Source organism: Muscardinus avellanarius, assembly GCF_963383645.1.
Source record: "Muscardinus avellanarius genome assembly, chromosome: 1".
Taxonomy (NCBI): Eukaryota; Metazoa; Chordata; class Mammalia; order Rodentia; family Gliridae; genus Muscardinus; species Muscardinus avellanarius.
The window spans coordinates 234,981,210-234,998,789 of NC_137786.1; the positions used below are offsets into that span (position 1 = coordinate 234,981,210).

The window sequence follows — 17,580 nt, forward strand, 5'->3', positions numbered from 1 at the left end:
TGGTGCACACCTGTAATTCCAAAATTCAGAAGGCTGAGACAAGAGGATCCCAGCTTTTGGAACTTAGTGAGGCTCTCAGCAACTTACGGAGACCTTCTTTCTGAACAAAAAGTAGAGCCAGGCGTGGTGGCGTATACCTATAACCCCAGTACACGGGAGGCTAAGATAGGAGGATCACAGGTTTGAGGACAGCTTCAGAAGGTAGTGAGACGCATCAACCTAGCAAGATCCTGTTTCAAAATAATAATAAAGTAGGGCTGGGGGTACAGCTCAGAGGTAGATGCCCCTGGGTTCAATCACCAGTGCCAAATTAAAAAAATTAAAAATAAATAAGTAAAATAAGGCTAGGGATATAGTTCAGCGTTAGATGCCCTCTGGCCTCAAATCCTAGTACACACACACACCAAAAAATAAAAGTAAAATAGAGCTAGAGGTGTACCTTAGAGGTAGAATGCCTCTGGGCATTTTTTTAGTATCACTAAAAAAACAAAAATAGAGACAAGGAAAAGTGGGAGAAATATACGTAAAGAACAAGCCAGGCATGATGGCATACGTGTGCAATCCCAGTACTTGGGAGGCCGAAACAGGAGGATCTTAGGTTCGCGGCCAGCCTCCGCAACTTAGTGAGACCCTGTTTCAAAATAAAGAATAAAAAAGCAGGGATGTGGGTGTCGCTCAGAGGTAGAATGTCCCGGGGTTCAATCCCCCCGGTGCAACACACACAACAAAGAAAGCATAAAATGTGAAGAACAGAATGAAAAGGAGAGGAAGAATCTGATTACTCATTGAACAGCGACTGAGAAGTCATGCTAAGCAGCCTTGTTAAAAACCATCAACGTGTAAAAGCCACAGGCTGGGGACCGGAAAAGGACCCCCGCCGTGCGCAGCCCCTCGGCCTGGCGCTAGGGCACGGGGCACCCAGGGCCCGGGAGGGTGGAGCCGAGCCCGGCGGCATGCGCGCCTCCCGCGCTCGGGTCAGGCAGCGGCAGGAGCCCCAGGGCCGCAGCGGGGTCACGTCACGGCCCCGCGTGACGGACGCAGAGGTGTCACAGGGCTAGTCCTGCGGCCGCGAACCCGCCGCTGCCTTCCAGATGCCTCCGCGGCGGCCCCCGGGAGCACACGGGACCCGTGTGCGGCGGGCTCCCTCCCGGCAGCGCCCTCGAAGGCCCGCCCAGGCTGAGCCGTCCAGGGGGACTCACCATGGCGTAGTAGTTGCTGTTGACCATCAGGGGGCCTCGGCCCCGCAGGTAGACGTATTCCTCCCACCAGTCGCTCACCTGCAGGCGACAGGGCAGACCCGGGGCTGAGCAGGCCCCACGGCCCTTCTCTCCACGGCCCGCACCTCCCCGCAAGAGCTCTCAGCTCGACGGCTGTGGAGACGCGCGCTTGCGGCCCCGGCTTCTCGGAGGGCTAAGGCAGGAGAGTTGCAAGTTCAAAGCCAGCCTGGGCTACTTAGTGAGACCCTGTCTCGACATAAAATAAAAAGGGCCGGGGGTGCAGCTCAGTGGTAGAGCTCTCCTTGGGCTCCGTCCCTAGTACCCCTGAAAAAAACAAAAAACAAACAGAAAAAACAACTTCTCGTGTCAGCCAGAGCATGGCTAAGCCTCAACGATGACCCATGAGCCAAGACATTACCCTCTCCAGGACGAGTGTCCCAGTGTCACCCGAGAGCTCTTCCCCACAACACAATTACCTGTGCACATAGGGACCGCTGCTCTGTTACTGTGTGTGTGTGTGTGTGTGTGTGTGTGTGTGTGTGTGCGCGTGTGTGTGTGTGTGTGGTGCTGGGGATTCTACCTCCGAGCTATGCCCCCAGCTCTATTTTATTTTTTATTTTGGAACAGGGTCTCCTGTCTCGGCCTCCCAGGTACTGGGATTACCGACGAATATCACCACACCTGGCTCTTCCTTTTCTTACGGTACTGGGGATGGAACCCAAGAATATTCTACTTCTGAGCTACAATCCGGTCCTATTTTATTTTGAAACCGCGTCTCACTAAGTTGCTGAGGCTGGCCTTGAACCTGCGATCCTCCTGCCTCAGCCCCCCAAGCTCCATCTGGATAATGCCTAGCACCTTTGCTTCCATGTGAGTTGGTCTCCAAAACCCAGGTTCCCCTCCCTCGCTTCATCCCAGCAACATGTCTTCTTGCCGCCCCCACGCCCCGGCACGTGGACGCCTGGCTGGGCTGTGGCACAGGTGGTATCGCCGTGACGCTTCACTGAAGCCAGTGCCGAGACCCTGAGCCAAGCTCACCCTCAGGAGGAGATCACACTGTGCTGTCAAGCACCATCGGAACACAGTGCACAGCCGGGCGTGGTGGCGCACAATTGTAATCCCCGCGCTTGGGAGGCGGAGACAGGAGGATCGCGCAGGTTCGAAGCCAGCCGCGCGCGCTGGCTTAGGAGACCCTGTTTCCAAATAAAAAATGTAAAAATAGGTCTGGGAGTGTAGCCCGGAGGTAGAAGGGCTTCCAGGAACCCCAGTACCACAAAAAACAAAAACAAAAAACAAAAAAACAAAGCCAGCCTCAGCTGGTTTAAGAGACCCTGTTTCCAAGTAAAATATAAAATAGGTCTGGGAGTGTAGCCCGGAGGTAGAAGGCCCCTGGGTTCTACCCCCAGTACCACCAAAGGAAAAAGAAATAAAGAAAGAAAGAAATTAAGAAAGAAAGGAAGAAAGAAAGAGACGACCGGGATGTGCAGGCAGAGCCACCCAGGCCTGGGCCGCGATGCTCCTCCCTGGGGCCCGCCTGCCTTCCCACAGACCCATCGTCTATCTGCACAGGGGTCCTCCAGGGTGGCTGTGCTTAACCTAAACTCTAATTTCATTTCTGTTATCTCTGGTTCACAAAATTAGTACTTTCATATAGAAAAGCAATCTCATCGATAAGTTACGGGTAAGCCACTGCATGGTGAGACATGCCTGTCGTTCCAGCACTTGGGAGGCGGAGTCAGGAGGACCAAAGATTGGAGGCCAGCCTCAGCCATTTAGCAAGTCCGTTAGCAACTTTGTAAGACCCCGCTTCAAAATCAAAAAATAAAACAGGGCTGGGGGTTCAATCGCTAATACTACCCTCACACACAAAGGAAAGTTGTGTGTCCAGGTACTTACGTAATTAGTGGCCCACCAGGATTTTAACTTCAGATACCACTGCAGTTTGGGCCCCAGGTTGACAGCAAAGTCCTGGGCCAGCGCTGTCATCCGCTGGAAGTCACCCTCCTTCATGAGAGGCCTCACGGAGTCCAGGTACTGGGCAAGCGAAAGAAACGTCCAGTCGGACACACGCGTCCGAGCCGTCTCCTCGCCGGGGCGGCGGAGGAGTTAGGCCGGTCTTAGCCAGTGCGCAGGTGACCGCACTCGCGCGAACGCGGGACGGGCGCACGTCCCGAGAACCACGCTCGCCGCGTGGTTGGGTTTTTTCCTGTGGTGCTGGGGACCAGGGGCGTTCCACCTCCAAGCTCCACCCCCAGCCTGATTTTTTATTCTTTATTTTAAAACAAGGTCTCACTAAATAGTCGCGGAGGGCCTCACTAAGTAGCTGAGGCTGTTCGTGAACCGCCATCCTCCCGTCTCAGCCTCCCGAGCGCTGGGATGACAAGCGCGCCCACCGCGCCCGGCCACATTGCCTTGTTCTTAATCGCCCTAAAAAGTGTAGCCTGGAGGTAGAAGGCCCCTGGGTTTTATCTCTAGTATTGAAAAAAAGAAAAAGAAAAAAAAGTGCCCCAAACCCTCCACTGCCAGAAATTCACCAAGTAATTTCTCAGTATAAGAAAGATTTCACGAGTCTGTCTCGGGCCGGGCACCGCGGCGGGCACGCCTGCCGTCCAAGCACCTGGGAGCTACAGACAGGAGACTCGCATGAGGTCCCAAGCTCAATCCCCAGCACTGGGAAAATAAATTGGCATGCTCTGTGCAAAGCACCAAACAGAGCCGGGCGCGGTGGCGCACGCTCGTAATCTCAGCATTCGGGAGGCTGAGACGGGAGGATCGCGGTTCTCGGCCAGCCTCAACTATTTAGCGAGGCCCTTTGCAACTCAATGAAACCCTGTTTCAGAATAAAGAATAAAAATTAGGGCTGGGGTTGTAGCTCGGAGGTAGAATGCCTCTGGGTTCAATCCCCAGTACTGCAAAAGAAAAAAAAGAAAAAAAATATATATATTGAAACATTCTCCAAGTAGTTTGTCTAAGAAACATGACCTTTTTCCGCCTTTTCCTGGGGATTAACCCAAGGTCTCGCACGTGTTATGCAAACACTCAACCACTGAGCTATATCCCTGGCCCAAAACTAAAAATTGATAAAAAAAAAAAATTTTGACTTGCAATGAAGCCAGGTGTGGTGGTACAGACCTGTAATCGCAGTACTTGGGAGGCTGAGGCAGGAGGATCACAGGTTCAAGGCCAGCCTCAGCAACTCAGCGAGGCCCTGTTTCAAAGTTAAAAAGGTAAAAATAAAAAGCGCTGGGGGTATAGCTCAGGGGTAGAATGCCCCTGGGATCAATCTCTAGTACTGCAAACAGACAGACAGACAGACAGACAGACAAAAAGATCCAGTGATACATTAGAAACGATTATGCCAATCTTCCCAGGTGTATTTCCGAGCGCTAATTAGGAGAAACCCCAGATCGCCACTTGTATCAGAATTAGACACAGGCTGCATGCGGACGCTGCCGTACCTACCCTGCTCATGGTGTCTTTGATGGCTGGGACGGGCAGGCGGGGCAGAGCCGCCTGGAAGCTGTACAACATGGGTTTTCTTCGGCCAGAGAAGATCTTGACCATGCACTGCCGAGGAAAAGTTACGTCTCAAGACGAGGCCGCTCCGTGGCGCATCGCCGCCGGCGAGCCCTGGCGCTGCGCGCTCACTCCTGCTTCCCACAGGGAGGTCCAGGTGCCCGGCCCCGGGGCCAGGGCAGAGCACGGCGCCCGCGCTTTCTGGCCAGATGGCCTAGGCCTGGTGTAGGAGCTGGCCACCTCGTGGTGAGGGAGCGAGGGCGTTCCTGGGCCCGGGCTCGGGGGCGGTGGTGACTTACCAGCACCCAGGGGTGCTAAAACTCGGCTCAGAGACACCAGCCTAAGCTTACTTTGTGGAAAACCATCTCCGCTCCATGTAGGAGTCAAATTGTGCTGCTCTAGACATCAGAAAATAGCAGGAAATGGGTTTGGGAGAAAGTGGAGCCCGGGGCTGTGTGGCACCGCGGTGACCCCGGAGGCCCGTGGCCAGGTCGGCACGCCTCAGCGGCGCCACACGGCACAGGGCGGCCGCAGGTGCAGACGGGCTGCTCCGTCAGGGTCGACAAACCGACCACGTGCACTCAAATGACCAAGGAGGAGCCCAGAAGGAAGAGGCTTCAGGGGAAATCTCAGCATGCCTGGGTTCCTAAGAATCATTTAGGACTCTTCATAAATGGGTTACTGCCAGGCGTGGTGGCGCACGCTTGGAATCCCTCTACCTGGGAGGCTGAGACAAGAGGATCACACAGGTTCGAAGCCAGCCTCAGCTCCTTAGTGAGGCTCTCAGCAACCTAGTGAGACCCTGTTTCCAAATAAAGAATAAAAAATACACCTGGGGGTGTAGCTCGGAGGTAAGAATGCACCTGGGTTCAATCCTCAGTACTACAAAAAAATAAAAATAATAAATAAATAAATAAATAAATAATAAAAGCTGGGCACGGTGCAGTGCACTCTTGTAATCCCAGCATTTGGGAGGCTGAGACAGGAGGATCCTGGTTCATGGACAGCCTCAGTCACTTAGTGAGGCCCTCTGCAACTCAGTGAGACCCTGTTTCAAAATAAAGAATAAAAAATAGGTCTAGGGGTGTATGTAGCTTGGAGGTAGAATGCCATGGGGTTCAATCCTTAGTACTGCAAAAAAAAAAGAAAATAAATAAATATATAAAAAATAAAAGCCGGGCATGGTAGCGCACTCTTGTAATCCCAGCATCTAGGGGGCTGAGACAGGAGGATCCTGGTTCGTGGACAGACTCAACTACTTAGTGAGGCCCTTTGCAACTCAGTGAGACCCTGTTTCAAAATAAAGACTAAAAAATATAGGGCTGGGGGTGTAGCTAGGAGGTAGAATGTCCCTGGGTTCCATCCCCAGTACCAAAAAAGAAACAAAATAAATAAAACGTGGGTTAACAGAATTACTTTTCCTTTACAAAATGCCCAGCTCCAAAGACCCAGGTGGGTTTCCGAGAGCCAAGGAGAGCCAGAGTCTCCGCGGCTTGGTTGGCGGGCACAGCGGGGCCCGCTCCAGGCCCACAGGGGCTCACAGGGGCCGATCCCCACGGACGGCAGCCCATGAGGCCCAGAGACGAGCCCCGCCCTGGATGGTGGACTTTCCAGAAGATCTGAGCTCGTAAAAGCAATTAAATGATGCTGGGAGCCGGGCGTGGGGGCGCACGTCTGTAAGCCCAGCACTCGGGAGGCTGAGACAGGAGGATCACGGTTCCCAGACAGCCTCAGCGGCTTAGTGAGGTCCTCTGCAACTCAGTGAGACTCGGTTTTAAAATAAAAAATAAAACTTAGAGCTGGGGATGTAGCTCAAAAAAAAAAAAAAATGGTGCTGGGTACAGGGGCACATGCCCGTAGCCCTGGTTGTTGGGAGGCGAAGACAGGAGGATCTCAAGTCAGGGGCCAACCTCAGCAACTTAGGGAGGCCTCGACAGTTTAACGAGACCCCGTCTCAAAATAAAAAATAAACAGGGCTGGGGGTGGAGCTCAGAGGTAGAACGCCCCTGGGTTCCATCCCCAGTACAGCAAAACAGCAATTTGATTTAGACAAAGACCCACACACAGGGCGCCACCTTTAGCCCTCGGCGCAGGGCTCTTGGGCTGGGCCCACGCAGCTGGGGGACGCGGGGCAGGGGAGGGGGCTGCCAATCAGCTGATGGCGCAGCTGAGGAGAGTGCCAGGGCCTGGCCGCAGGGTGCTCAGAGGAGCTGCAAACCCCTGGGTGACGGCACCTCTGTCTGCAGGGCCACAGCTGCCAGCCTGGCATGTCTGAGTTCTCTGGATCACCTCTCCAGCAACCAGAGAAAGGGCCAAGCGTCAGAGGCGCAGGGGTCCTGGGGCGCCCCCACTAGGGACACGCGCTCACCATCCAGATCCTGGTGGCGCGGCCCATCTTGCCGTGCTCGGCGAACATCCAGCCGTGGTAGGAGAGGAGGGCCTTGAGGGAGTACCGCATCGTGAGGACGAGCGCCACCCAGAGGCCGGTGCCGAACAGCACGCCGCTCACGGCCTGCTTCGTCTGGCTGGACAGGTAGCCGCCGCTGGGGAGACAGACAGAGGACAGGTCCAGCGAGGTGCATCACAGGTCAAGCAGCAGCCCAGGGCAGAGAGGAGACAGGGTGCCCAGCCGTCTGCTCTGGCCGCATCAAGGGGAGAACTGAGGAGTCCAGAGATCCCGCACCCAGAGGCTCTCCTCCGGCTGCGAAATACGCCAGCCCGTGGCCAGGCGGTGGCGTGCGCCTGCGGTCCACCCTAATTGGGAGGCCGAGGAAGGAGGGCTGCAGGAGCCCAGGAGGAATTCGAGGCCAGCAGGGTGACGCGGTGAGACCACACCTCTTAAAAAAAATACACGGCCGGGCGTGGTGGCGCACACTTGTCATCCCAGCATTCGGGAGGCTGAGACGGGAGGATGGCAGGTTTGCGGCCAGCCTCAGCTACTTAGTGAGGCCCTCTGCAACTTAGTGAGACCCTGTTTCAAAATAAAGAATAAAAAATAGGGGCTGGGGTGTAGCTTGGAGGCCGAATGCCCCTGGGTACAACCCCCAGTGAAAAATAAATAATAAAAATGAAACAACCCGATCTGCCATTTTTTCTGCTCTTTCTGATATTCTTTTCTGCTTGAACGTACCTTCATGGGTTACACTTACTCATAAGAAATTCAAAACAAGCAAGACCTTGTTTAAAAAGGAAAAGTAAAAAGGGTCGGGGTGTCATTCGGAGGTAGAACACCATTGGCTTTAATTCTCAGCACCGCCACCAAAACAAAACAAAACAAAACTTGTGTGTGCCCGTGCCCTTGTGGTACCAGGGATGGTACCCAGGAGGAGTCTGCCTTTGAGCTGCACCCCAGCCCTATTTTATTCTTTTATTTTCAAACAGGAATTCACTATGTTGTGGAGGGTCTCAGCAAGTTGCTGAGGCTGTCCTCGAGCTTGCGATCCTCCTGTCTCTCCCTTCAAGTACTGGGAATACAAATGTGTGCCACCACCCCGGTTAAAATGTAATTACTTTATTTACGTATTTATTTATTTTTATAGTCCTGGGGACTAAAGCCAGAGGCGTGCTAATACTACGTTCCAGCCGCAGCCCTTTTTCATTTTGAGACAGGGTCTCACTAAGCTGCTGAGGCTCAATTCTTCTGCCCCTGCCTTCAGAACAGCTAGGATTACAGACATATGTCACTGTAGTGGGCAGTATGCCCAGGAGTGTGAGTGTGTGAGTGTGTGAGTGTGTGTGTGTGTGTGTGTGTGTGTCTGTTTAAACCCAGAGGCATTCACCTACGACCTATACCCCCAGCCCTTTAACATTTAAAAAAAAATTTTTTTCAAACAGGGTCTGGCTAAGTTGCTGAGGCTGGCCTTGAACTCGAAATCCTCCTATCTCAGCCTCCCAAGTGCTGAGATTAGAAGCGTGTACCACTGGCCTGGCTCAGAATTTTTTATTTATTTTTTTTTTATTTTTATTTTTTGATGGTACTGGGGTTCCTGGAAACCCTTCTACCTCCGGGCTACATTCCCAGACCTATTTATATACTTTTTTATTTGGAAACAGGGTCTCTTAAGCCAGCGCACGTGGCTGGCTTCGAACCTGCGCGATCCTCCTGCCTCCGCCTCCCAAGCGCGGGGATGACAAGTGTGCGCCACCACGCCCGGCTTCAGAATTTTTTATATATGCCTATCTGTACTTGGGACAGTCAAAAGCTTTCTTCTAAAGAACATGGTTCTTATGACGTTGTAGGAACAGATACAGAGACGGCCCCACACAGTACAGATGACTCTATGGCTTCAGCTCCATGGTGGAGGCCTCGCCTGTCATGCGTGGAGCCCTGGGTTCCAGCCCCAGCACAGGGAGGGAAGGAAGGAAGAAAGGAAGGAAGGAAGCCAGCCAGCCTTGCAGCTTAGGGATACTGGAGCTTCTCCCCAGGCGACGGCTCCAGAGCTGCCCTCGAGACTGGAAGAGGCTAACCCTTAGCCCGGCCTTTCTAAATTTGGGCCAAGGATGGCCCCATTTACCAAAATAGGCTCAAAGAAACAAATCTTATAAAGACCCAGATTATAAAAGCTTTAAATAGCCCGCACGCCTAAACAGAACCCAGTTGTGAGAGACAGCCACTGCAGAGAATAAATTAAGTCGGTGCTAAGCCCGGGCTGGAGGGCAGTCGGGGCCGCGGAGGGGAGCTGGCCGGGCCGCTGGCTCTCAGGACTGAAGACGGGGACAGCCCTGGCCCGGGCCACCACACCTGCCACCTGCGTGGTTTGGGTTTTGTTTTTACTTTAGGCGGTGCTAGGGATTAAACCTGGGGCATTTTACCACCGAGCTACACCCCCAGCTCTTTCTACTTTTTATTTTGAAACAGGGTCTCGCTAAGTTGCTGAGGCTGGCCTTGAACCTGCCAGTCTCCTGTCTTAGTCTCCCAAGTACTAGGATTACAGGTATGAGCCACCAAGCCTGGTTTGCCGTCTGGGTTTTTGTTTTGTTTTGTGGCACTGGGGATGGAACCCAGGGCCATTCTACCTCAGAGCTACACCCCCAGCCCTATTTTTTATTCTTTTTGAAACAGGGCCTAAGTTGCTGAGGGCCTATGTTTCTGAGGCTGGCCATGAATCTGTGAGCCTCCAATCTCAGCCTCCTGAGTACTGGGATTACAAGTGCGCACCACCATACCTGGCTTTTATTTTTATTTTAAAACAGGGTCTATGCCGGGCGTGGTGGCGCACGCTTGTAATCCCCGCACTTGGGAGGCTGAGACAGGAGGATCGTGCAAGTTCGAAGCCAGCCTCAGCTATTTAGTGAGGCTCTCAGCAACTTAGTGAGACCCTGTTTCCAAATAAAATATAAAATAGGTCTGGGAGCATAGCCTGGAGGTAGAAAGCCTCTGGGTTCCACCCCCAGTACCACAAAATAAATAAATAAATAAAACAGGGTCTAACTGGGTCGACGAGATTATCACTACTTGCTAAGACTGTCCTCAAACCTGCAGTCCTGTCTCAGCCTCCCAAGTAGTGGGATTACAAGCGTGTGCCATCAGCCTGGCTTTTATTCTTTATTTTGAAACAGGGTGTTACTCAGTAGCTGCGGCTGGCCAGGGCCTGGGATCGCTGTGCCTCCGCCTCCCGAGTCCTGGGAGGACACGTGTGCGCCACCACGCTTGGCCTTCCCACCTGCTTCTGATGACAAGGAGATAGCGGTTCCTGCCCCGCTTCTCAGTCCTGAGGCAGACAAGGAGGTTGGCGGACGCCCAGACCCGGCGTGCTTCCAGCAACATGCCTGGGAGTGTGTATTTCATCTCCTGCGGACACCTATAAGGGCATGAGCCAGAGTGCGGCCAGCACAAGGTCCCGAGGAAGTGGGTGTCCTCTCTGTCACCCCAAGCGTCCTGCTTGGGGAGCGGGGTGCAGAGGATCCTCTGTAAACCCTGGAAAATAAAGGTCCAGGAGTAGGGGCACCCACTCAAGTAGTCTTAAGAAGAATCACACTGCTCACGGCGTGGTGGGCACGCTGGCAATCCCAGCATTTGAGAGGCCGAGACAGGAGGACCTGGGTTCGCGGCCAGCCTCAGCTACTTAGTCCAGCCCTTTGCCACTCAGTGAGACCCTGTTTCAAAATAAAGACTAAAGCCGGGCATGGTGGCGCACGTTTGTAATCCCAGCGCTTGGGAGGCTGACAGGAGGATGGCACAGGTTCAAAGCCAACCTCAGCTACTTAGTGAGGCTCTCGGCAACTTAGTGAGACCCCGTTTCCAAAAAGTATTAAAAAAAAAAATAGGTCTGGGAGTACAGCCCGGAGGTAGAAAAGCCCCTGAGTTCCACCCCACTACCACCAAACTAAATAAATAAATAAATAAAGACTAAAAAATAGGGCTGGGGGTGCAGCTCAGAGGTAGAACGTCCCTGGGTTCCACCCCCAGTACCGCATAGCCACATGCTAAACTAAAGCCTCCCAGCGGTTTCAGTCACCAGAACTCAACCCAGTTGTCAGTTGTGTGTGTAGTTTTGCGCCACTTTTCAATTTTTTCTGGGTGCTGGGGCTGAACCAGGGCCCTCTCGCAGGCACCCAAGGCACCTCCCCGTGGGTGCCCAGCCTGTTCTCCAGAAGAAAGCGCCTGCAAATCGCAGGGGGCTCGCAGCGCGGACACGGAGGACGGGGAAGAGGGCCGGGTGGGAGGGGCAGCGAAGGCTCGGACGCCGGGCAGGACCGCAGCCCTGAGGCCCCTGGGAGCACGGTGCGGTGCGCAAGGACGGCAGGAAAACCCGCAGCTTCCCCGGCGGGGGCAGCTCGACGGCCCTACTCACGTCCTGTCCAGGGTCCGGCTGATCCTCGCGATCATCCCCAAGGAGGGGTCCACTCTGGTGTAGGTGGACGACACCACGCCCACCACCACGATGAGCCAGCTGGAGGGGCTCCCCGGAAACACGCCGGTGAGGACGCCATTCTAGAAACAGACAGGGCGGCCGTCAGCAGCGCCAACCCGCAGCACGCTGCGGCCCTGCTGCGCCCCGGCCGGGAGGAGGCGCCGGCTGCACCCACATGGGTGACGGGACCGCGCCACCGCTGCCGGTGACAGGCACAGCTGCCCAAGCACATCCGGCCCCTCCCCTTCCTCGACCTCCCCGCCGAAATCTCCCTGCCGCGTTTCCCCAAGAGCGTCCCAGGACACCGGGACGACTTCAGGTAACCCCGCGCCGTGCAGATTCTCAGGCTGCACCCGTCTGGCTCAGGACACCTGCAGGGGAGGACATCCCTGGGCCCCCCGACGTCCTGCCCAGCTGAGACCAAGTGCAGAGCGGTACAGGTCGGTGCTCCGCTTTGTAATCTGGTCTCTTCCCTTTCCTGTATGTTTGAAAACTTACAGTTCAAAAAAAATTTTAAACTCAGCCATCGGGGAGGCTGAGATAAGAGGATCGCAGGCTCGAGGCCAGCTTCGGCAATGTGGCGAGGACCCTCAGCAATTCAGCAAGACCCCGTTCCAAAATAAAAAAAGGGGGGGGGGGCTGGGAGTGTAGCTCAGAGCTAGAATGCCCAGTACAAAACACACAACCAAACAGGATTTGTCGAGAATTCCGTGAGCTAATATACATGTGAAGGGGTCCCACGGGCCTTAAGCGCTGAGGAACCGTGGATTCTGAGCCCCCTGCAGGTCTGAAAAGCTCCTTCACAGCGCGCAGGCGGGGAGACAGGGCGCAGGCGGGGAGACGGGGCGCAGGCGGCCACCTTGAATCGGATGAACTTCTTCTTCCAGGAGTGGAGGCCCGAGAGGCAGATCTGCTTGAGGGCTTCGTGGCTCAGCCGGAGGTCGATCCCGTCCGGGGTGACGGTGAACTGAAAGGCCACGGCTTGGTGCGCCTCTGCCATCTTGGGGGAGTCCCTGGAAGGGGAAGAGGAGAGGGAATCAGGGCATGGCACCAGGGGCCGGGCACATGCCTCCTGCCCGAGCGCCGGTCTTCTCCCCCACCCCCGCTCAGCTGCCTTAATGCTTTTCATTACGGCTCCTGTTTTTGGCGCCCTCGCCCATCGGGGCCTGGGTGATGCGGAGGCCCTTGGAACCCCGGCGTGCCGCAGCCCTGCACCTGCCCGCCACGCAGGACCCGGGCAGGACCGGGGCGCCACGCTGCGGGGGCCAAGGCCGTTCTGAGATGCCAGCTCCCTGGCTTCCCTAAGAGGACACGCAGGAAGTTCCGGAGCGGCTCACGGATCGGGCTGCGGCTTCCTCCTCAGGGGCCAACGCTGGTGCCCGTGGGCCCTGGTCATGGCGCCGAAGTGTGCCGCCCGGGCAGGCCGCTTCCGCACCGGCTCACCCTGGCCAGCCACAGGAAACTGCTCCCAGAGACCCCCGCGACAGCTCGGGGTGCAGGCCAGGCAGACAGACAGACAGACAGACAGACAGGAAATCTACCTGTGGTCTGTTCTTCAGTGTTGGGGAGGGGACCGGGGATTGGACCCAGCCGTGTTCCATATCCAAGCCCTCATTTTTTTTTATTTTATTTTGAAACAGGGTCTTTTTCTGTGGTGGTACTAGAGATTGAACCCAGGGGCATTGAGCCTCTGAGCTAAACCCCCAGCCCCAGTGTTTATTCTTTATTTGGAAACAGGGTCTCAGTAAGTTGCGGAGGGCCTCACTAAGTAGCTGAGGCTGGATGCGAACCTGTGATCCTCCTGTCTCGGCCTCCCAAGGACCGAGATTATAAGTATGCGCCACCACGCCCGGCTTGAAACAGCATCTTGCTAAGTTGCTGAGGGTCTGACTAAATTGCTGAGGCTGGCCTCAAACCTGTGATTCTCCTATCTCAGCCTCCCAAGTACTGGCATGTCAGGCATGGGCCACTGCACGGAGCCTAAATGGGTTTATGAGGGTAGACTGGGGTGGACGCCAGAGGCTTTCTACCTGAGTTGCAGACCTAGAACTTTTTATATTGTTTTGAAAGAGAGTCATACTAGGTTGCTGACAGTCTCACTATACTGCTGAGGTTGGTCTTGAATCTGTAATTCTCCTGTCTCGGCCTCCCAAGTACTGAGATTACAGGTGTGCGCCACCATGCCCAGCTGAATTTTCAAAATATATATTTGTATATAGTAATTTACATACTTACATATATACATATACATACATATGCATACACACATATATATATAAATATATAAAGAAAAAACTATCAAGAACCATAAAAGCCGGCGTGGGGGGCGCACGCTTGTAATCCCCACGCTTGGGAGGCTGAGACAGGAGGATCGCGCAGGTTTGAAGCCAGCCTCAGCTACTTAATGAGGCTCTCAGCAACTCAGTGAGACCCTGTTTCCAAATAAAGTATAAAATAGGTCTGGGAGTGTAGCCCGGAGGTAGAAGGCCTCTGGGTCCCACCCCAGTACCACCAAAAAAAAAAAAAAAAAAAAAAAAAACCCACCATAAAAAGGTAGGTGTGGTGACTCAGTCATTCTAGTACTTGGGAGGCTGAGACAGGAGGATCACAGGTTTGAGGACAGCCTCAGTAAACAGTGAGACTCTCATCAACCTAGCAAGAAATCCACAGTACCATAAAGAAAATTAGGGATGGGGGAGGTGCAGCTCTGAGGTAGAATGTCCCTGGGTTCAATCCCCAACACCAAAAAAAAAAAAAAAAAAAAAAAAAATCAGTAGCTATCAAGACTTCAAAGATGCCGGTCGCAGAAGTCCAGCTTGGCCGGGCGTGGTGGCGCACGCTTGTCATCCCCGCGCCTGGGAGGCGGAGACAGGAGGATCGCGCGGGTTCGTAGCCAGCCACACTGGTTTAAGAGACCCGGTTTCAAAAAAATATAAAATAGGTCTGGGAGTGTAGCCGGAGGTCGAAGGGCTTCCAGGAACCCCAGCTCGCTCAGCCTGGCTCGTCAGCACACAGCCACCGTCCCCCTGGCGGCCCCTGCAAGGCACCAACTTTCACCCACGTGTTCAATCAACAGGTCCTCGCTGGCTGCCTTCCAGGTGCCAGCCCAGGGCGGACCTGGCCCCGGGCACAGACAGGAAACAAACGGCAAGCAGATGCGCAATGCTCACGCCTGGGGTGCCGGGAAAGGGCTGCCAAGGGACTTCCCAGGAGACCCCGGCCGAGAGGCCAGCCGCCAAGGACAGGGACCAAGCCGGGCAGAGGGGCTGGAGCCGGGCGCGGTGGCGCTCACTCGTAACCCCAGCATCCGGGAGGCTGAGACAGGAGGATCACGTTTGAGGACAGCCTCAGCTACGTCGTCGTGAGGCCCTCTGCAATTTAGCGAGACCGTTTCAAAATAAAGGATAAAAAATAGGGCTGGAGGTGCAGCTCAGGGGTAGAATGCCCCTGGGTTCCACCTCCATTATCAAAAAAACAACAACAACAAAAAAAAAAACAGTGCGGGGCTGGGGCCAGAGAGTGGGAGGCCCAGGTCATGGGCTGGGCCCAAGAGGGGGCTTTAGGGGTGGCCACAGAGGCAGCTCGGGGGAGGTGGCTGCGCTCTGTGCCAAGGCAATGGAGAACCACCCCAGAGCTTCCTGGAAGGGGCAGCAGTTACTGCTTCCGCTCCAAAGTCCACCCTGGTGACTGCATGGCGTGTGTGTGTGGGGGGGCAAACAAGAAAAGTGCCAGGCGCAGTGACACACGCCTGGCATCCCAGAACACGGGAGGCTGAGACAGGAGGGTCACAGGTTTGAGGCCAGCCTCAGCAACTTAGACCCTGTTTCAAAATTAAGAGAAACAGCCAGGCGTGGTGGTGCACGCTTGTAATTCCAGTATTTGGGAGGCTGAGACAGGAGGATCGCAGGTTCACAGCCGGCCTCAGCATCTTGTGAGTCCTTCTGCAACTTAGTGAGACCCTGTTTCAAAGTAAAGAGTCAAAAAGAGGGCTGGAGAGCCCAGGCGTGGTGGCGCACATTTGTAACCCCAGCATTTGGGAGGCTGAGACAGGAGGATCGGGGTTTGCGTCCAGCCTCAGCTACTTAGCGAGGCCCTCTGCCACTTAGTGAGACCCTGTTTCAAAATAAAGAATAAAAATAGGGCTGGGGCTGTAGCTCGGAGGTCAAACGCTCCTGGCTTCCATCCCCAGACCCACGAAAGAAAGAAAGAAAGAAAGAAAGAAAGAAAGAAAGAAAGAAAGAAAGAAAGAAAGGGGAAAGGAAAGAAGGGCGGGCAGGCTGGGAGTGTAGCTTAGAAGTAGAAAGCCCCTGGGTTTCCATCCCAGTACTGCCAAAAAAAAAAAAAAAAAAAATTAGGGCTGGGGGTGTAACTCGAAGGTAGAATGTCCCTGGGTTCAATCCCCAGTACCACAAAAACAAACAAACAAAAAATAAATAAATAAAACTAAGAAACAAGACCAATGGTAGCTGAAGTCACAGGAGAGGGGCCAGGCCTGGCCCTGTGGTGACAGGCAGGACAATGGCCCACTCAAGCCGGGCTTCAGAGGTGTCCGGCTGGACCTGCTGATGAACGGGCCGCAGGCCGCTTCCCAGCCAGGGAGAGTCGGGGTGCGACTGAGAATCCTCCTGTGGACCCCGCATTGGAAATGTCACCAGGGTCGCCCGGTGGAGACGCGGGGACGGAGGGGGGGACACGGACCACACGGACCCAAAGGCCAGCCCACGGCCCACTTGGTGGAGCCTGAGCCGAGACCCCGACACGCAGCGCTCGGCACTGCTGGCAGGCACCAAGCCAGCCCGCGGCCAACTTTGAAGGCATGGATCGTGTGTGTGTGAGTGTGTGTGTGAGTGAGTGTGTGTGTGTGTGTGTGTGTGTGTGTTACAGAGGACTGAACCCAAGGGCATTCTACCTGCAAGCTAACACCCCAGCCCTACCTAACTGCGCTCCCACACACGATCGCTAGGTTGTTGAGAGTCTTAAGTTGCTGCAGCCTCGAACCCGCGATCCTCCTGTCCCCACCTCCCAAGCACGGGGAGGACAGGCGTGCGCCACAGCGCCTGGCTGAATCCCCGGTCTGAAAGCAACACCACCGCTAACAAGCAGCTGCCGCAGGGGAACGGCCAATGTTGGAAAGAACATCAAAGTGGACGGCTCTGACCCGGCTGGGCCTTACACCCCGCGCGGGCCGGCGCGGCCACTGGGCTACGCACTCTGTGCTGTTGTTTCTTTTTTTAAAGTTTTTATTTTTATTTTTTGTGGTACCGGGGAGGGAACCCAGCAGGGCCATTCTACCTCTGAGCTATATCCCACGTTGCTTTTTTTTTTTTCTTCTTAGTTTTTGAAACAGGGTCTGAGTGCAAAGGGCCTCACTAAGTAGCCGAGGTTACCCGCGAACAGCGATCCTCCTGACTCGGCCCCAAACGCTGGGATTACGGGCCTGCGCCGCCACGCCTAACTTTATTCTTTATTTTGAAACAGGGTCTCACGCAATTGCAAAAGGCCTCATTAAGTAGCTGAGGCTGCCCGCGAACCTCGATCCTCCTGTCTCAGCCTCCCCAACGCCACCCTGAACGCTGCCATCTCCTCTGTTGCTTCTTTTACTCGGGGACAAGTCTGGCTAAGTTTCCCAGGCTGGCCTTGAACTTGTGATCCTTCTGCCTCAGCCTCATTTACAGGCCGGCGCCACTGAGCCAGCTCCACTGAGCCAGCTCGCATTCTCAAGGCTACCCAGGTGACCTCCAGATCACCCCAAGCCTGTAAATCCTCCATTATCAGGAACAGAGCTCCAGATAAGGGGCTCTGCAGGCAGTCAAGGCCACCCTGGCCCCTCCCTGTCCATGGATCTCAAGGCCTATTTTAACTTTGTTTCAAAACAAGATCTTGCTAGGTTGTTGGGAGTCCTGTTAAGTTGCTGAAGCTGGAATCAAACTAAGCAGCCGAGGCTGCCCCCGAACCTGTGACCCTCCTATCTCAGCCCTCCATGTACTGGGGAT

The 17,580-nt window shown here is 54.6% G+C and overlaps 1 protein-coding gene across 1 annotated transcript in view; it reads right to left on the reverse strand.

Moving 5' to 3' along the window:
* The window catches only part of CPT1A (carnitine palmitoyltransferase 1A), a gene marked incomplete at both ends in the record, with an annotated part of 33,224 nt that extends 20,637 nt beyond the window's left edge, over nt 1-12,587 (reverse strand). Inside the window, 6 exons of the mRNA XM_080693644.1 lie at nt 1,200-1,277; nt 3,114-3,251; nt 4,680-4,784; nt 7,102-7,276; nt 11,528-11,667; nt 12,447-12,587. Of these exons, the coding sequence (XP_080549770.1) occupies nt 1,200-1,277; nt 3,114-3,251; nt 4,680-4,784; nt 7,102-7,276; nt 11,528-11,667; nt 12,447-12,587 (777 nt within the window). The remainder of the gene's footprint in view (nt 1-1,199; nt 1,278-3,113; nt 3,252-4,679; nt 4,785-7,101; nt 7,277-11,527; nt 11,668-12,446) is intronic.
* Nucleotides 12,588-17,580: the final 4,993 nt, after the last annotated feature.